The 17323-nt window shown below is 39.7% G+C and overlaps 2 protein-coding genes across 30 annotated transcripts in view; one reads left to right on the forward strand and one right to left on the reverse strand.

Moving 5' to 3' along the window:
* Window positions 1-2266, forward strand: part of DST (dystonin) — a 481436-nt gene extending 479170 nt beyond the window's left edge. For all 29 annotated transcript variants that reach the window (XM_041769040.1, XM_041769112.1, XM_041769077.1 and 26 more), the window contains 2 exons: window positions 59-182; window positions 1025-2266. In XM_041769040.1, the coding sequence (XP_041624974.1) occupies window positions 59-182; window positions 1025-1287 (387 nt within the window). In that variant the 3' untranslated portion in view covers window positions 1288-2266. The remainder of the gene's footprint in view (window positions 1-58; window positions 183-1024) is intronic.
* A 2247-nt stretch (window positions 2267-4513) lies between these two features.
* LOC121486654 (chloride intracellular channel protein 1-like) lies at window positions 4514-5415 on the reverse strand. Its single transcript, XM_041747722.1, has one exon. It carries the CDS (start codon window positions 5413-5415, stop codon window positions 4627-4629), a length of 789 nt encoding a protein of 262 aa, XP_041603656.1. The 3' UTR covers window positions 4514-4626.
* Window positions 5416-17323: the final 11908 nt, after the last annotated feature.

A 17323-nucleotide genomic window follows, 5' to 3' on the forward strand; every position in this document is an offset into this window, starting at 1 on the left:
TGGCAGATCATCCAACAGGAGCAATTTCTTGATGTGTCCTTTCACTGATTAAATACAGGGTACACCAATCCAAGGAAGCAAGCTTCGACTCCCAGGCTATTTATCAGGGAAAGGCTTCCACTCTGGGGATGACAGTGGCTTGATAACTACCGCAGCCGCCAGAGTCCGAACACAGTTTGCTGGTGAGTATGGAATGGGGTCTTTCTTTAACGGCTTTTTGCAGTGTGATCTGGAGGCTAAAGTCCCTGCTGTTCTTCATTGGGGCTGAAATAACAAATCGATGATGCTATATTCTTTTGAAATGACACCTAGCCCAGTATTCCAGCTAAGGTAGGGGATAAATGAGTCATGAGGACAAGGGACAGGAATGTCCTTTCTGGAAAGTACCGAAGAAAGATGAACATGAGAAAAACCACAGCAGTGTCCTGTCCTTTCATGCTGGAAGGTTTTGGCTCTCCTGCCTGCTTAGAACTTGCCTTAGGCTCTACCTCGGGTGGTTGGAAAAACCCAACCATCCTGGGCCTTACACCTGTACTTCTCCTTTTTCTTCACAGAAGAGTGAACCCAGTCCCTGGGGTTCTGGGCTCAGCAAGCCTGAAGTATCTTTCAAGTTTCAAGTCTTACTTTTAAATTCCTATGTGCTTTGAATTACTTATCACCTAAGAGTTGTCTCCATATGGGTGCTGCACACATCCCTGGATACACATGTTAGACTTTGGAAAGCATAATCTTATATAGGTATATTCCTCATATCTGTCTGTAGTCAGTGGAATCCTGTTTCAGCGACTAAGTCCAAACGTACCTTTAGTTTGTAAACCTAGCTTTTTGTTTATGACATCTACTTAGAGTGAGGCTGCCTACCTTAGCAGGATGGAGAAAGGCCACGCATCCACAGGTGTCCGCTGAGTGCTACTAGGTGACAGGAAAGATTGTTGAGATTAAAGGTGGCGTTAGGTTTCAAGAATGTGTCACAAATGGACCCGGTAATAATAAAGGGCGCTTCGACTCTGTCTTCTCTCCTCAGATCCCAAGAAGACTCCCAGCCGACCAGGAAGCCGAGCCGGAAGCAAAGCTGGCAGCAGGGCCAGCAGCCGCCGAGGCAGCGATGCATCAGACTTTGACATTTCAGAAATCCAGTCTGTGTGCTCAGACGTGGAGACTGTCCCCCCGACACACAGGCCTACACCCCGAGCAGGTTCTCGGCCATCCACAGCCAAGCCTTCCAAAATCCCCACGCCCCAGAGGAAATCACCGGCCAGCAAATTGGACAAGTCCTCAAAGAGATAGTGCAATTGGTTCCAGCACGGCCCTTCCTTGAGCATTTATTATTTAAGTTTGAAAGATGTAAAATATGATGTAGAAATTATTGTGAAATAATTGCAAGAAGTGAGTTTAAAATTCTGCAGATGGCCTTATTTGTGTATTTGTCTTTTTATTTTATCTGTATAATTTTTTTGTCAGATATTCTGGGGTGAAAGTCACATGATACGTGAGGGGAAGAGAGTTTAACATGCACTAACATTTCTGCACTGTAACGTGGGGGGCACACACTCAAATCCATGACTGTACCTACAGGTAAGTCCACCTCCTCACTGACAGCCACACACTACAGCCGCAGCTAATGTGATGGATACCTCATGACATCTTGCTTTTGTAGAAACTCTGAAAAGCCAAAAGACACACATATGGGATATATTTTGAAGTGATTTAAATGTAAACTAAAAGACAGCAGACTGCACGTCCACACAGTTCTTTACGCAGTGTCTGACCAAGAACTCACAGGAAGGTACACTAAGCACTTGCCAGTGCCATGATATTCAAGAACCTTGCAGCATTTCTGTGCCATGGCTTCACATGAGGCCAGAGGCATCCTGGACATTAGACCTATTATACTGTAAGAATATAATTATAAAGTGCATTCATATAAATGTGAGGTTTTCTTTTGCTTGAGTGGACAGTAGCACCTGTATCATTGAACTCATTTTGTATCAAAGCAATTTTGCTTGCAGAAAGCTATGAAATAAAACACGTCCCTTAACTACATTGCTATGGAATTAATTTTTTCCCCAGGGAAAATCCGTGTATTTTTTTATGAGCAATATCAATTTGGAGTGACCAAAAGATACTTAAAAAATGGGTTTATTTTGATTTCTCATCTGAAATAATCATGTTCTGGTATTATATCTATATTTAATAAATATATACATTTTAATTTATTATGTATACTCACATACTATAGAAAGATATTAGTATGCATTTAATAAAACATATTCACTTGAACATATGGAATACCTGATTATTTAAAGAACTTTTTCTATCATTTGTTTTTAATAAAGGTTGTATGTCTGATGTATTTTTACTAATAGCATGACAGTAACTTTGGGAAACATCAAAATGCAGGGATAGATCATAAATATGTAATAAAAATGACATCAACAAATACCTAATATTCTACAAATATTTTTAGTAACAACTGTGTACCAGCCAGTGTATTACCCAGAGGGTGTAGGTTCCTTGCCATCATACAAGGGGGAAACAGTTAATAAATTAATAAACACATGAGCAAATCACTAAAAAAAAAAAAAAAAACATGAACTAAAACCAGGAGATATTTGACATGGTGGCTACTTCTATTCTTAAGGTAATAACAGTGATCTTCTTCTGACCTATATGCATTTAAAAATCAAATGATCAAATTTCCCTAAATAGAAAAATGGCATCAAATATAATTAGAAGTGGGACGCCGGGGATCCCTGGGTGGCTCTGCAGTTTAGCGCCTGCCTTTGGCCCAGAGTGCAATCTTGGAGTCCCGGAATCGGGTCCCACGTCAGGCTCCCACATGGAGCCTGCTTCTCCCTCTGCCTGTGTCTCTGCCTCTCTCTCTCTCTCTCCCTTCTATCTATCATGAATAAATAAATAAATCTTTATTTAAAAAAAAAGATGTAGGATGCCTAGGTGGCTCAGTTACGTGGGCAACACTCGATTTTGGCTCAGGTCAGATTTTAGGGTCCTGGGATCGAACCCCTGTGTCAGGCTCCACACTTAGCTGGGAGTCAGCTTCTTTCTCTCCCTCTACCTCTACCTTCCCCCCACCTATGTGCACTCTCTCTCTCTAAAATAAACCTCTAAAATACATAGATAATTAGAAGAACAGCAGATTGTTATTTTGGACATGACGGGTCATGACTTTTCCCGTAACTAAATTTGTTTCAACAAAAGGCAGTGGTGGTGTTCAGGCTCAAGGGAATAGTATTATGTTTTCCCTGCTTGGCCTATTTTCATGAAGGCCAATAGTGAAGAGCCTGGAGACTACATGGACAGAAATTATTATTTTAAAGATTTTATTTATTCATGAGAAACACAAAGGAGAAAGAGGCAGACATAGGCAGAGGGAGAAGCAGGCTCCATGCAGGGAGCCTGACGTGGGATTCGATCTCAGGTCTCCAGGATCACACCTTGGGCTGAAGGCGGCGCTAAACCGCTGAGCCACCGGGGCTGCCCATACATGGACAGAAATTAGGTACCACTTTTAAGTGATAGTAATTCCTTTTTTTTTTTTTTTCAAAGCATGGGTCTCAGGTGAGAGAGCCCTTGATGGAAAGGGTAATTCTACCTAATAGATCATATGTTATAATTCATGCATTTGATTATTAACATACCATCTGAGAAAGTAGTTGAAATGGTTATTCCTTTGGTGCTTTGAGATGATCACATTTCCACTTCAAAGAAATTTAAGGGAATGATTTTATCTCAGCCTCTTTGAATGCCACCCCTGTTAGAGTAGAGACCTTGGGTTTTTTTTTTTTTTTTTTTTTTTTTTTAGTAGTTTAATAAGCTTTTGAAGAAAAAGATCAGTGATTTAAGATATTTCAGAGAATTCTTAAGGAACTACTCCTAGTTATCAGTAGTTGCCCTCGCAGGGAGCTTTTCAGACTTTGATGCCAGATACTTGTTTGCTCTCCAACTAATCCTTGAGCCTCAGGCTGATTTCTAAAGAGTCCTCCCACATAAGCTTGAGGGCATGCAGCAGACAACCCTCTTCCCCAACCCACACTCCTTCCTTTTCCTTTTGTTTTCTTCTTTCTTTTTCTTTAAAAAATAGGGCCTTGAAATGAATCTCAACTCTTAAAAACCTTAAAGTGTGGTTCTGTTAAAATATAAACGAATTTTTATTAAAAATGTTAGGAGTTTATTGGAACAAAAATCTATAGGAATCAGGCAGCACCAAAACCGGGAGTGGTTGGGTATGTGCTCCACTGACAGGAGGAGCTCAGGGGAAGACACTCAGAGAGTAAGCAGAAGCAATGTAAGAAAATTACTGTTTGGCTATTGCTTAAGGCCTACTTGGCTATTTGTGATTGGTTGTCCTTGGTATTTTGATTTTTTTTTTATTTCCAATCTGTATGTTATTATTGAAATACACTGTCCTATCCACACCACCCCACAATAAAAATCTTACCTAGATTCCCCATCATCCCCACCAGCCCCCCAGCCAGCCCTGTACAAGCGCTTCAGGATTCTCTGCCCACAGGCCATTTTGAAGTGTGTCCTTTGGGTAGCCACGTGAAAACCAGCTGGTGCCTTTGTGGAGAAAATGGAGAGGAGAGACGGAGCCTCAGGAGGGTCTTACTTGAGGGCCTTGGCCACTTGCTCATAAGCCAGCTCGATCTCCTCATCATCTGGACAGGTGGAGGCAAACTCTTCCCGAGCATAGGCATTATGCAAGTACCGATGCACTCCGCGGAACACCTCTGGGATGGAGAATCCCCTGTATTTCTTACACACCACCTGTACTATGTGGAGTTTTGGCAAGAGGTTGCAGTCAGCCAGAGTGAGCTCATTGCCATCCAGAAACTTCCTCTGCGAGATGCCCTCATTCTCAGCACTGGTCTCATCCACTTCTTCTGGGAGGGAGGCTGTCAAGTAATTGTCTAAAACTTTCAAGGCTTTCAGGAGCTCCTTCTCCAGATTATCATTGAGTGCCGGGTTTGAATTCTTGATGTAAGGAGAAAATTTGGCAAATATGTCCAGCCCAGCTGTGTTGGATTCAGGGTTCAGAGCTGCCAGCTTGGGATACCTGGGAGGGCACAGCGCTGCCTCCAGAAACTCCTCAATGTTGTTGGTGTCTGGGTGCACTTCAGGGCCGTACGGAAGGAATGGGAGCTGCCCTCCTGGGCACAGCTTCTGTACTGTCTCAGTCTGCCTCTTGGTGTCAACAGTGGTTACGTTGAAGGTGACTCCTTTGAGCCAGAGTACCAGGAACAGTCTCTGGGAGAAGGGGCAGTTCCCAATCTTGGCCCCATCACTGCCGGCCGTCACGAACAGTTCAACCTGAGGTTGTTCTTCAGCCGTGGTTGCGACGGGGACCAGGAAGCGGCCGGCGCTGGGGGAACTCGGTATTTTGATTTTTAACATTGAGGAATTTACAGGCTTAGGTTTTGGTTTGCTAAGGTAGGCCACCAAGGCTTTAGAGTCACTTCAGTCAAATGGCCTCCTTGTTTAATTAATATAATAGTTCTGAAGCATTAGGGAATCATGGAGTAGAGTTTTTTGTCTTAAAAATCAAAACTATCAGTCATGTAATGTTTGCTACCTTCTTTTCAAAAAATGAAACATCTCTTTGATGTCAGGGCATGGGCCTGGCCAAATCTCAGATCTGGTTCTTTCTGCGAGAAATGCTGGTGGAAGGGCTTTGGATGGGGCCTTGATGGCCCCCAGGGAGTCACCTGTAAAGATGAAAGGATGAGAAACTGGGAAAGGATCTTGTTCCCTTTTTTTTTTTTTTCAATCATTTCAAAATTTGCTTTAAATGTTTACAAGAAGCAGAACTAATGAGGTGTGGTGATTTACTCCTTTTCTGACAAGGTGCTTTGAAGTTCATGTGCTTTATTGTCAGGTAAGTGATCTGATAACCACCCAACAGTATATGCATGCGTGTGTGTGTGTGTGTGTGTGTGTGTGTGCGTGTGTGTGTCTAGCTAATAACACTGCCACTTAGCTGTGAACTTGCCTTTGGGGTCCCACAAAGGAGGCAAGGACAGATACTTTGTCTTTTGGTATTTTACTAAGTTCCCTTCAGTTATCATAGGGGTTGACTTGATGGTTACCAAAATCCACTGGGAAGAGAATGGAGTCCTGGGTGACTTGTTTGTGCAATAGTTCATATGACTATTTAAAATCTGACTTAACCTACTGAATTGTACAACTTTGGTTGATTTTATATAATTTCAGAGTCTATTGATATGTTACATATCTGGGTGAAGGAAAACAAAAATACGGAATCTTTCATTCTGCCTCTAATGTGCTAAGAATATATGCAAAGCAAAATATGTTCAAAGGAATTTTATATTAGTTTACACACACTTCTGTTATACTCCATTATTTGAAATTAAAGACTGCATAAGATATGAGAATAAACTGGAGGGACACCTGGGTGGCTCAAAGGTTGAGCATCTGCCTTCAGCCCAGGGCATGATCCTGGGGTCCTGGGATCGAGTCCCTGCATCGGGCTCCCCATAGGGAGTCTGCTTCTCGCTCTGCCTCTGTCTCTGCCTCTCTCTCTGTGTCTCTCATGAATAAATAAATTAAAAATCTTAAAAAAAATAAACTGGAGATTAAGAAGCTTTCAAAAGTTATCCTCAGATAAAACAAGCCATTCTTTTATAATGTTACTAATCTTAAGGTATAACTACTTTTACCTCAGAGCAAAGACTAGGGTATTTATTTCCCACAGCCTTACAGTCTAACTTCTATGCCAGTGGTCTCCAGACCTCTTCAGAAATACATTTCCACCAATAAAAGTTTTTTGAGCAAATATTTTCAATGTATGCCTATCAATTTCTCCTAAGGTATTTTTTCTTGTATTTTATCATTAGCTAAATTTTCAAGGCTCAACATAATGTTTGAGATTGACCTTTAGCAACATAAGTGTGGGTATATGTACATATTTTAATTAGTCTTGACAGTTTTTTGACCAAATTTTTGTCAAATCTGAGGAGACCCTCCCTAGTGTAACTCATGATGTGGCTGATGAAGGGCTTGTTTTGGAAGCGTCATCTCTGTCACTTTCTTGTTTGTTGCACGGTAAGTGTCTTAAATTCATGGTTTCTTTGTAGGGATCCATTTTGTAGATTATTTTATTAAAAGACATAAAATCTGTAAATTTACCCAGCTTGACCTAGATAACCACAGTCTGCTGTACATGCTGAAAGCAAACTGAGGAGTCTGGGAGCTGTTGAGACTCCCACTCTGTCCTCAGGTCACCTCAGATAGGGATCATAAGAGGACATTGAATGTCACTGGAAGGCAGGCACCAGTGCCAGTCTGTAGTAAATGTTCTTAAAGGTTAATTTCCTCTTCTTCTTTTAGACAAAATGTAATTATAAATAGACATCTTATTTTCCCACATCCTATGCAGTCACCTTGCATACATTCTACTTTGGAGATCACTGTTCTACACTATTTTCTTCTGCTACTACACAGCCATCTTTTCCACAGGGTAGAAGGATGCTTTAAAGTTCCTTTCCCCTCTGCAACTAGTTATGCAAGGTTGCACACCTTTGCTAGTGGTTATAGTGATTATAGCCCATGTTAGCTATTCAAAAATTCAAGGTTGGGGTGTGGGGGGGAACATATCAATATTCCCAAAGCCACCACAGTTGACTTCTGGCCCTTGTTACCTCTCACCTATCCTGCTACAATCACCACCTGTTTATCTCCTTACTTCTCATGATTTCTGACATCATCATGTCAGAGGAATTGGGCTCATGGGGAAGGACATGCCTTTCTGAGGTAAAGAATGATTCAGATGGGACAAGAGAAGTTAAGGGAGTTACCCTGCATTGACACTCCTCTCAGCAAATTAGAAGATACAGTGTCCTGCCTGGGGTTAAGGAATAGGTTATAGGTTAAGGTTTTGGAGTTGAGCAGAGAAGGTTTGAAGTAGGCGCGACCATGGATTTATAGTTACCCTGATCTCCAGGGTGTGACCTAATGTAGGAACAGAGGGGACATAAAGTTAATTGATCCAGTCAGGTTTGACAGGAAGAACAAACGGTTGGAGCAATGGAAGGAAGCAGAGGGCAAAGGATGGGTTTTACCTGAGAATCAGGTTTTAGGCTCCCCAGAAGAAAGCAGGCTGTGAGTGGAGTTTGGATCAGGGCAGTAGAAGTATGAATGAACACACAGGAGCAGATGTATGTCCAAGAGTGACTTATATTTGGGGCATTGTCTGAGGGTTGCAAGAATGTGAATTTTGGTGGTCTCAGCATTTTGTTAATTACTCTCAGCTGTCCCACGTATTCATTGATTTTTATTGTGCTTGGAGCAGAATCTGCGTGGAGAAAGCAATAATAGTCACCTCCTGGATTTGAGGAATGGGTGGAAGTTCCTGCCTTTCAGCTGGGATAGGCTGTGCTTCAAAGTCCCAAGTAGGCTAGGGTGTGTGTGTGTGTCTAGCTCTGGCTTTTCAAGGCAGAAGTCTCAGGCCTCTGGAGTATAGTATGTTGATAGATACTTATTAGATCTGGCTGTGGGCAAGAGTTAAAAATAGGTTGCCATGAAGACTATATTTTTGAAAGGAGGACAAACCAGGGCAGAAAGATATAACATGGTTATGTTTCTAAGTACTAGCAAACAAAAGTTTGTTCAAAAACAAGCAGTTGTGGAAATATGTTCTGGTCAACAAGTTAGTCACAGTATACCTACTTGGGAATTGACCAGTGAATTCAGGGAAATAGAACAGGTTTTAAGCAATGTCTTCAGATGTAACATATATAACATCTGATCATGGATTAATTTGGAGTTGTTTCTCCTGGGAAACCTTTTGCTTCTTTAGATACCCAATTATACCCATATTGATGCTTTAGTCTTAACATTTGTGTGTCAATTTGGGTTTATAAAGTTTTTAACACAAAAGTGTATCTTATGGAGGTTGCCAACCAGTCACTGAAATAGTGGATAATAGTGGACTTAATGAATTTTTTTTCACTTAATGATTAATTTAAATGAAGCTAGAGGGATGGTTGTTTGTCCAAGCTCACACAGCTAGAAAATGACTGAGTAGATCAATCTTTTCATGCTGAGACCAGTAGTAATTCCACTACACATCACCGTGACGTCAGGGCCTACACATTGTTTTCTAAAGATGCTACTTTCATAAGGAAGACATGATCCTGGCCTCTCTTAGGAAGCCGCACCACATCTGGGTTTTCCAGAGCAGCAAATTTCATCTTGAGATAATTGGAGTATTGGGAATGTCTTGTGTTCCATAACTAGACTAATTTTCCATTGTTTCATGTCTCATCAAATTATCAAGTTCCAAAATAGTAGCAACCTTTTAAAATTGGTTTGCTGAGTAAGATGGTGTGATTTGAGACAGCTAATATTTAACATCTCTTTTTCCCCTCCAACCATTACAAGATGTGTAACGAGTTCCCCTGTAAAGTTGACTCATCACTTAGCTACCAGAGTCCTGATTCCTCTTGCTACCAAAAGTATCCTAAATGACTTACTTGAATTAAACTTAAATATTCTGCCTTTTGCTTGAGTTCATTGACAATGTGTGTGGATAAATGTTGGAACTCTTCACTGACCTGTCATGGTATATAATATTTTCAAATCAAGCCTTTTTCAAAAATTATTTTTGGGTGTAGAGATCTGTATAAAGATCTATATAATTTGACCTAAACAAAAAAAATATCTAAGAGAGATATGTAAGGAATGATGTACATTCAGATTTTCCTGCTTCATTTTTCCTTAGTTTGACTGTAGTACTTCACAAGGTGGTCCTAGGCATTTATCCTAATTCTATCACTCAAATATATTTCAAATCATGTTCGTACTTTCATGCACATGTCCTCTTGCTCACTCTTACTCTCACACTACTCTGAAAAAACATTTCTTATTTTTATTTTTTTAAGATTTTTTTATTTTTTGATTTTAGAGAAAGTGCAAGCAGGGAGAGGCACAAAAGGGGAGGGAGGGAGAAAACCCTGAGCAGACTCCACACTGAGCCCTACATGGGGCTCAATCTCACAACACTGAGATCATGACCTGAGCTGAAACCAAGAGTCAATGATTAACCGACTGAGCCACTGAGGCACCCCTGAAAAATGAATCTTTTAAATGTCAGTTTAGTATATCAGTGTCAGAATCTTCTCCTTTTGTCAGACCATGTTTAAAAGGTAGTTAATTCAGTGAAGAATTTTTATTTAGTATAGTCCATTGATATAGTCCATTGACTGCATTTTGGAAGTAGGATTCTTACACATTCAGTGATACATTTCATTATCATTTTCTATCATAAAACTACACTTGGTAACTGTAGAAAATTTAGTAAATGCATAAAAGCACAAAGAGGAAAATAAAATCACTCACCAGCCCACTACTTAGAATAAATCACTGGTAAATATTGTGGGTGATTGTTACTTTGTTTTAAATTTTGAAGCCATACTATACTTTCTTGTTGGTATGCCCAGTTATGAAACAAAAAAGACCAAAGACACTGTAAGTTGTTTATCTGTAGTTATTTTAGTCTTTAAAACTAAGAATAGAATGATACCTATATTGCTTTCCATTTCTGAACAACAGTTGCCCTAAAACTTGGTGATTTCAAACAACTTATCTCAGAGTTTCTGTGACCAAGAATTTGGAAAAAAAAAAAAAAGAAGAAGAAGAAGAAGAAGAAAAAGAAAAGAATTTGGGCAAGCCTTAGCGGAGTCCTCTGCTTCAGGATCTCTTACAAGACTGCAATCAAAGTTTCCACTGAGGTCTCAATAATCTGTGTCACAGTTCGTTTGGGGTATGATCCGCTTTCAAGTTCACTCGTTGGTTGGTTGTCAAGATTCCATCCCTCATGGGCTTTGGACTAAGGGCCTCACTTCCTTGCTAGCTGTTGGCTAGAGACCACCCTCAATTCTTTGCCACATGGACCCCTCCAATATAACAGCTTGCTTCATCAAAGTACGCAAGCTAAAAAAGACAATACAGTCCAACAAGGTGAAGTCACAGTCTTCAAAACCTAAACACAGAAATGACATCCTATCACTTTTGCCATCTTCTATTAGAAGCAAATCCCCACACTCAAGGGCATGACCACTAGGAGGTAGAGAGCACTGAAGGCCATCTTTGAAGGCTACCTACCACAATATTAAATCATAAAAGGTATATTTTAATCCCTTAACTTCTTTATGTAATGAGGAAAGTTTTTTAAAAGCTCTGAAATATCTCAAAATCCTTTTTATCACGCATGAATGGAATGACACATCAAAATCCAATTATTGGTTCAGCATAATCAAGATTGGAAAGGGAATGCTTCTTCAAAACTTCACTTTGCTAAAAAGCTATTTGTAGTATTGGGAAGTGAACAACACAGTCAACCAAGCAAAGATTGTCTATTCCAGGCCACAGGAGTGTCGTCTGACATTTGCAACAACAACAAAAACAGTACAATGAGCATCAGTGGCTCCCTAACAAGGACAATAGAGCCACAGGGAAGTTAATGGGCATTTTTCAAATAGGATGAGACTATTGAATAGATGAAGACTCTAGGCTGGGAATTCACTAGAACCTACCTCACTCCTTCTTAGTTAAATATTGCCTTGCCTCAACTTCCTTCTTCTTAACTCCACTTCCTCTGTAACCCTAGAGGCTCAAGGGTGCTGTTATATGGAAACATTAGATGCTCTCTATTGGAGAACACCTAATATTCATGGCTGGGAATATGTACTTGTCACTGGCACCTAAAAGGCTCTTCTGCTGGACTGGGAGCTCCAAGGAATTAACCTAGCTGGTCAGAGTTAGTATCTCATTCAAAATTTTTCCCAAGGGATCTCACATTAGCAGTGCATGAATTTTAAAAGGCCTATACTCTTTTGTGAAGCAGGGGGAAAAAAGTTTGGCAATAGATGAAACATGTTTTTATGGGCCCTCCCTCCTTGTACACACCTCTCAGTGTGGTTTGACATTTGGTTGGTGCCAGTAAGATCACTTTCTTAGTCAAAGGAATGGCTTCATAGCATTCTCTAGAAAACCAAAGTACACAAAACACCTCATGAGCAGGCATGAGGTGTTTTGTGAACCTCAAAGGAAAGTTTATCTAAAAAATATTATATATAAGGAAGCAAAACTATTTAGAGTTTATTTGCAGTCGGCATGAGCTAGCTTGCCTCTGAGTTATTGTTAAAACAACCCAGAAACAATCAAGATAGCACTTTTCATACCGTATACATAGAACAGTTTTCAGGGGACAGGGAAGTTCTCCAGTTTTTATTACTGCTAGAGAAAAGCTAAAAGAATACTGAGCCATTTGGAGGTTTGACTACTCCTACCTTCATTATATGTTGGCAGACAGTGATAGGATGAAAGGAATGGGGAGTGATTCTTGCAGGTCTCTGTGCTAGGAATCATGTTTTCTTAATTTTTACCCAACTGTTGAAATTGCAATTGTCCTGGGGCACGTGGGTGGCTCCAGTAAGCATCTAACTCTTGATTTTGGCTCAGGTCATGATCCCAGGGTCTTGGGATGGAATCCTATGTCAGGCTCTCTGCTCAGGGGGGAGCCTGCTTCCCCCTCTCCTTCTGTAGCTCCCTCTCTGCTCCCCGTTTGTGCATGCTCTTGCTCTCTCTCTGGCAAATAAATAAATAAATAAAAATCTTAAAAAGAAAAAGAAATAGTTATCCTAAATTGCTGGTAAGGTATTTGATGAAGCTGAATCTCTGAGAATTGCATCTTAAAAGTCACCTAGTTAATAAGTAGAGGAACCCATATTTACTAGCTAGTTCTTGCTCAACCCAAAGCCTATTGTCTTTCTATGCTATTTGTGAGCTGTTATTTTTCAGTTATTTTTTGTGTCCTGGCCCACATTTTATTAATCAGTTTCTTGCTTATCTGTTCCTAATTTGAGTGCTTTAGCAACTTAAAAAAAAAAAAACATAAAAATATATCCTTCTCCATCCTGCTTCTCTTGCCAACAAAAAGGTGAAATAAAGCACATATTTTTAAAAATAGAATTCGCTTCGTTTCTACAGACATTACTTACCTGAGAGCTAAGTGTGGGAAAAGATTAGAAAGAGATAGGCAGATGGGTTTAAAATGACAATTGGAAAGCAACAGAAATGTGATTCTTTTACATAGTGACATATATTCAAAATGCACAATTGGTTTGTGATGTTTTGCAAGGAAATCCTTAGCTTTAAAGGATAATATGTAAACATTGTTTAGGATTAAGCTGATTTATGGCTCCAACTGGAAGGAGGAGTCCATCTTTCTTGCCAAGAATCAGTGATCTTGGCTTGTAGTTAGTTGCTTCTTATCTCTCGTATGTGGTGCTTATGTCTCTTAAGATTAAGGATGGCCTTTGCAGAGAAGTGCCATTTCTTCCCCACTGCCAGATAGAAGGCTGTTCCAAAGCTAGACATAGAACTATAAATGCCAGAACTACATTATGCAATGTGTACCTACCAACAGATTTGTGGGAAAATAAAGGAAATATGATCACCTGATTCTTTTCTTTCCAGTGGGCTCTTCATGGAGCCAAAAGGACCCTGAGATCAAGACCTGAGCCCAAATCAAGAGCTGGATGCTCAACCCAGCCACCCAGGTGCCCTAATCACCTGGTTCTAGAACACGTTTGAATAAGCAAAATAAAGCTTATCTACTTTCTGCTGAGCTCAAAATATTGCAAAGACCTGCTTTTATTTTTGTTAATTGCTTTCCTTTCATGATCTTCCTCTTAGATAGATACTTTAGAGTGATTAGCCATCTGCACCCATGTTAACTGACCTGAACAATGGTTACCAAGCATTTTCTTGATGGTAAGAAAAACCTCTTCCTTCTCATACAATGCTACACAGAGGGAGTCTCTTTTAGTTTTTAAACATAAGATTCTTCAGTCATCCTGTCTCAAATCTTGAGTTTCTAAATCAAGAAATATTTTTAAAATATATGGTTTAAAAAAATCATGTTGCCTGTGACCACTACCCAAAAAAAAAAAAACAAAAACACACACACACACACACACAAAATAAGTAAATGGTAAAGATTTAGATGAGTACAAAAACAATCTGGGTATATTAGATTTGCAATATACAAATAAAAGCTGAATTTTAACAAATTTTATAAATTTGAGAATGAGGAAACCAAATGCAAAATACAAGGAATTTATCCACGGCATATCTAAGAACAAAAAGTGATTGTAGTTGACAGCTCAGTGGGAGTCAGTTTTGATGTGTCAAAGGATCTTGAGCTTTATTACTAGAAATACAATGCCCAGCATAAGGGAGGAGAAAATCCTGTTCCACCGTGATACCTCATCATAAGATGAGGGCACTGGCTGATTTCTACAGGTGAGAGGCCAAGATGCAGCTCAGAACTATACTGGAAATGGATATAATAATATGAAAGAACAAGATTTCATGTTGTATGTTTAATATAAATGCCTACAGTTTTTTATTCCAAAGAAATTTATTTTCATAAGAGAATCTGCACAGTTTATATACTGCTTACTTTAATTATTTTTTAAAAGATTTTATTAAATTTATTTATTTGAGAGAGAGAAAGAGGAACACTAGCAGGGAGGGAGGAGGGGCAGAGGGAGAGGGAGAAGCAGGCTCCCCACTGAGCAGGAGCCCGATGTAGGACTTGATCCCAGGATCATGACTTGAGCCTGAGGCAGGTGCTTAACCAACTGAGCCGCCCTAGCACGCCTTACTTTAATTATAACAGACCAGTGAAATCATAGTTAATAGGTACCTTATTACAGCTTTGGTGAAAAAATTCACTTAGACTATTAAATGGACTAACAATTATTTTCCAACAACTAACATTCTCTATAATGAACATAATCTCTCTCAAGATTAAAGTTACTGTAGTTGAGAAATAACTACTAAAACCTGTGAATACCTTAGAAATGCTCTTTGGACTTTTGAGACAACAGGCTCAGGAGCCCATCTTCATGACTAGCTATAGATGATGTGTGCAGTAATCAGGGGCCAAGCCTTCTCTGACCACTTTAAACATTCTCTAACTGATATTCCCTGTCATCTCCCAGGAAAAGGGTAACAACAACTTTAGTGAAAACAGTCACCTCTAAATTTTTGTTAACACTACTTAGAATTGTGGCTGATTACAACCATGACTCTAACTAGGCTGAACATTATTTGGGGCTTCTAAGAGCTATAATAATAATGGTTTCCTTGTAAGGCAGATAATAATCTCTCGTTTTGGAGATGAGAAAACAGACAGGTTAAAGAAACTGCCAAGGGCACAAAGTAACAAAACTAAACCCAAGTCTGTCTGACTTTAGTGCTTCTATAGCTTGCTTTAAATATCTGAAGGACCACCAATGGGTAGGAGACAGATTTTTATTTCATTATGAGAAAGAGTTTTTATTCATTATAGCTGTTCTAAGGTAGCTGCCTTGAAAATAGAGTTGTTATGTGAAATATAGGACATCAGGTAAATTTGCATTTATTTATTGTTTAAAGATTTATTTGAGAGAGAGAGAGAGAGCACAAGCAGGGGGAGGGGCAGAAGGAGAGGGAGAAGCAGGCTCCATCCCAGAACCCTGGGATCATAACTTGAGCCAAAGGTAGATGCTTAACCGACTGAGCCACCTAGGTGCCCCTAAATTTGAATTTCAGATAATGATGAAAATTGTTAGTCAAAGTCCCAAACATGGCATAGGATATTCTTTTATTTAATATTATTCATTGTTTATCTGAAATTCAAATTTAACCGGGCATCCCATATTCTTCTTAGCTGAATCTGGCTTCCCTCCTTGGGAAAGTTTGTGTTTCCAGGTGTTGGTGATTAAAAACACTTTCAATCACATTGCAGATGCGGTATTGAGTACCTGAAGGTCAGAAGGTGCAGAGGTGGGGTGATACCAGAGTATCCAGATTACCAGAGTGGAATCCAGATTTCATCACCTTCATGGGCTAGGGGCTGGGGAGGAACCAAAGGACTCTACAGTTCATGGCTTTGAGGGATGATAGCATTGTTTTTGTTTGTTTGTTTGTTTGTTTTTTGTTTGTTTTTTTGAGGTTATTTATTTACTTAGCACAAGCAGGAAAGGGGGAGGGAAAGAGAATCTGAAGCAGACTCAGTGCTGAGATTGAAAACCAGCATGGGGCTCTCTCTCATGACCCTGAGATCAGACCTGAGCCAAAACCAAGAGTCAACTACTTAACTGACTGCACCGCCAACATGCCCCTAGAAACAATGGCTTTTTATTGTCTTTCCATTTTCTCTGTTTCTTATTGATTTGGCAGGAAGGATCATCTCACTGCCATCCAGCTAATGGTAGGTACAGGGGACTATGGAGAATGCAAAAGAGAACAACATTTTGCTCCATATTAATATTGCTTGAACTGTATTGGTGGTGGAGATCCTTGGAAATATATTTAGATGGGGGGTTGTGTTCCTACCAAGAATTCTAGAATTTTCATCACCCAACCTGCAGTATATCCAGTATATTTGTTGTTTTGTCCCAGCAAAGAATAAGCACTGGGAATATTCTTCTTAGAGATGGGGATTAGAATAAATAATTGCTGGCAGACTTTTCAAGTCACATAAGAAGATAAGTTAAAAGTTGACCCTGTCTTGAAGTTGATGAAACCATTGCTTTGGAAATATTTCTTGATGTTTTGAATGAAACTCTTTAGAATCTTCCTTACTGGACATCTTCTCGCCCATGTTATTAACAACCGGTCACATGAAATCTATAAGTAGCTTCATGCTGATAATTGACAAATAATGAAAGTTCAACTGAGGCCCCTTTCAAAGTTAGTTCTCCCACGCGGTGTAATCTGTTTACTGGAAACTGTTGTTAAGACTATAAAAACAATGTCTGTGTGGCTGCCAGAACAGAATGCAGGCTGCCCACGGCACGGAAACTTGCTTGTGCATTGCTCGATGGTAGCAAAATTTCTATAGATGTATTTTTAGGTTATAATTATGAGAACTACTTGAAAACAGTCCTAGGGAGGCAGAAACCAGAGCCATAATGTCTTGGGGGGAACATATATACAAGAAAAATGCCCAGTTTTATGAAATGCTGTCTTTATTTTGACTGGTGGAAACCTGCCTTACCTCAAAATAAGTTTCTGTTAAGGTACCCTACCAAAACTAAAACTGAAAAAAGGCTGACAAGAGAGAACTTTTTAAAAAAATATAATTTCAGAGTGGGGAAAGCCTTTCTAAGCAAAACACAAAATATAGGAGTCATGAAAGGAAAGGTGAATAAATGCCCACCCATCAAAAAACTACCACAAAGTCAAAAGACAAACTGGGGAAAATATTATGGCAAAGGATAAACTTTTC

This window comes from Vulpes lagopus, chromosome 1 (genome assembly GCF_018345385.1).
Source record: "Vulpes lagopus strain Blue_001 chromosome 1, ASM1834538v1, whole genome shotgun sequence".
Lineage (NCBI taxonomy): Eukaryota > Metazoa > Chordata > Mammalia > Carnivora > Canidae > Vulpes > Vulpes lagopus.

What these genes read in the sequence shown, in the direction of transcription:
- LOC121486654 (XM_041747722.1), bottom strand. Translation starts at nt 5,415, where the DNA reads ATGTTAAAAATCAAAATACCGAGTTCCCCCAGCGCCGGCCGCTTCCTG.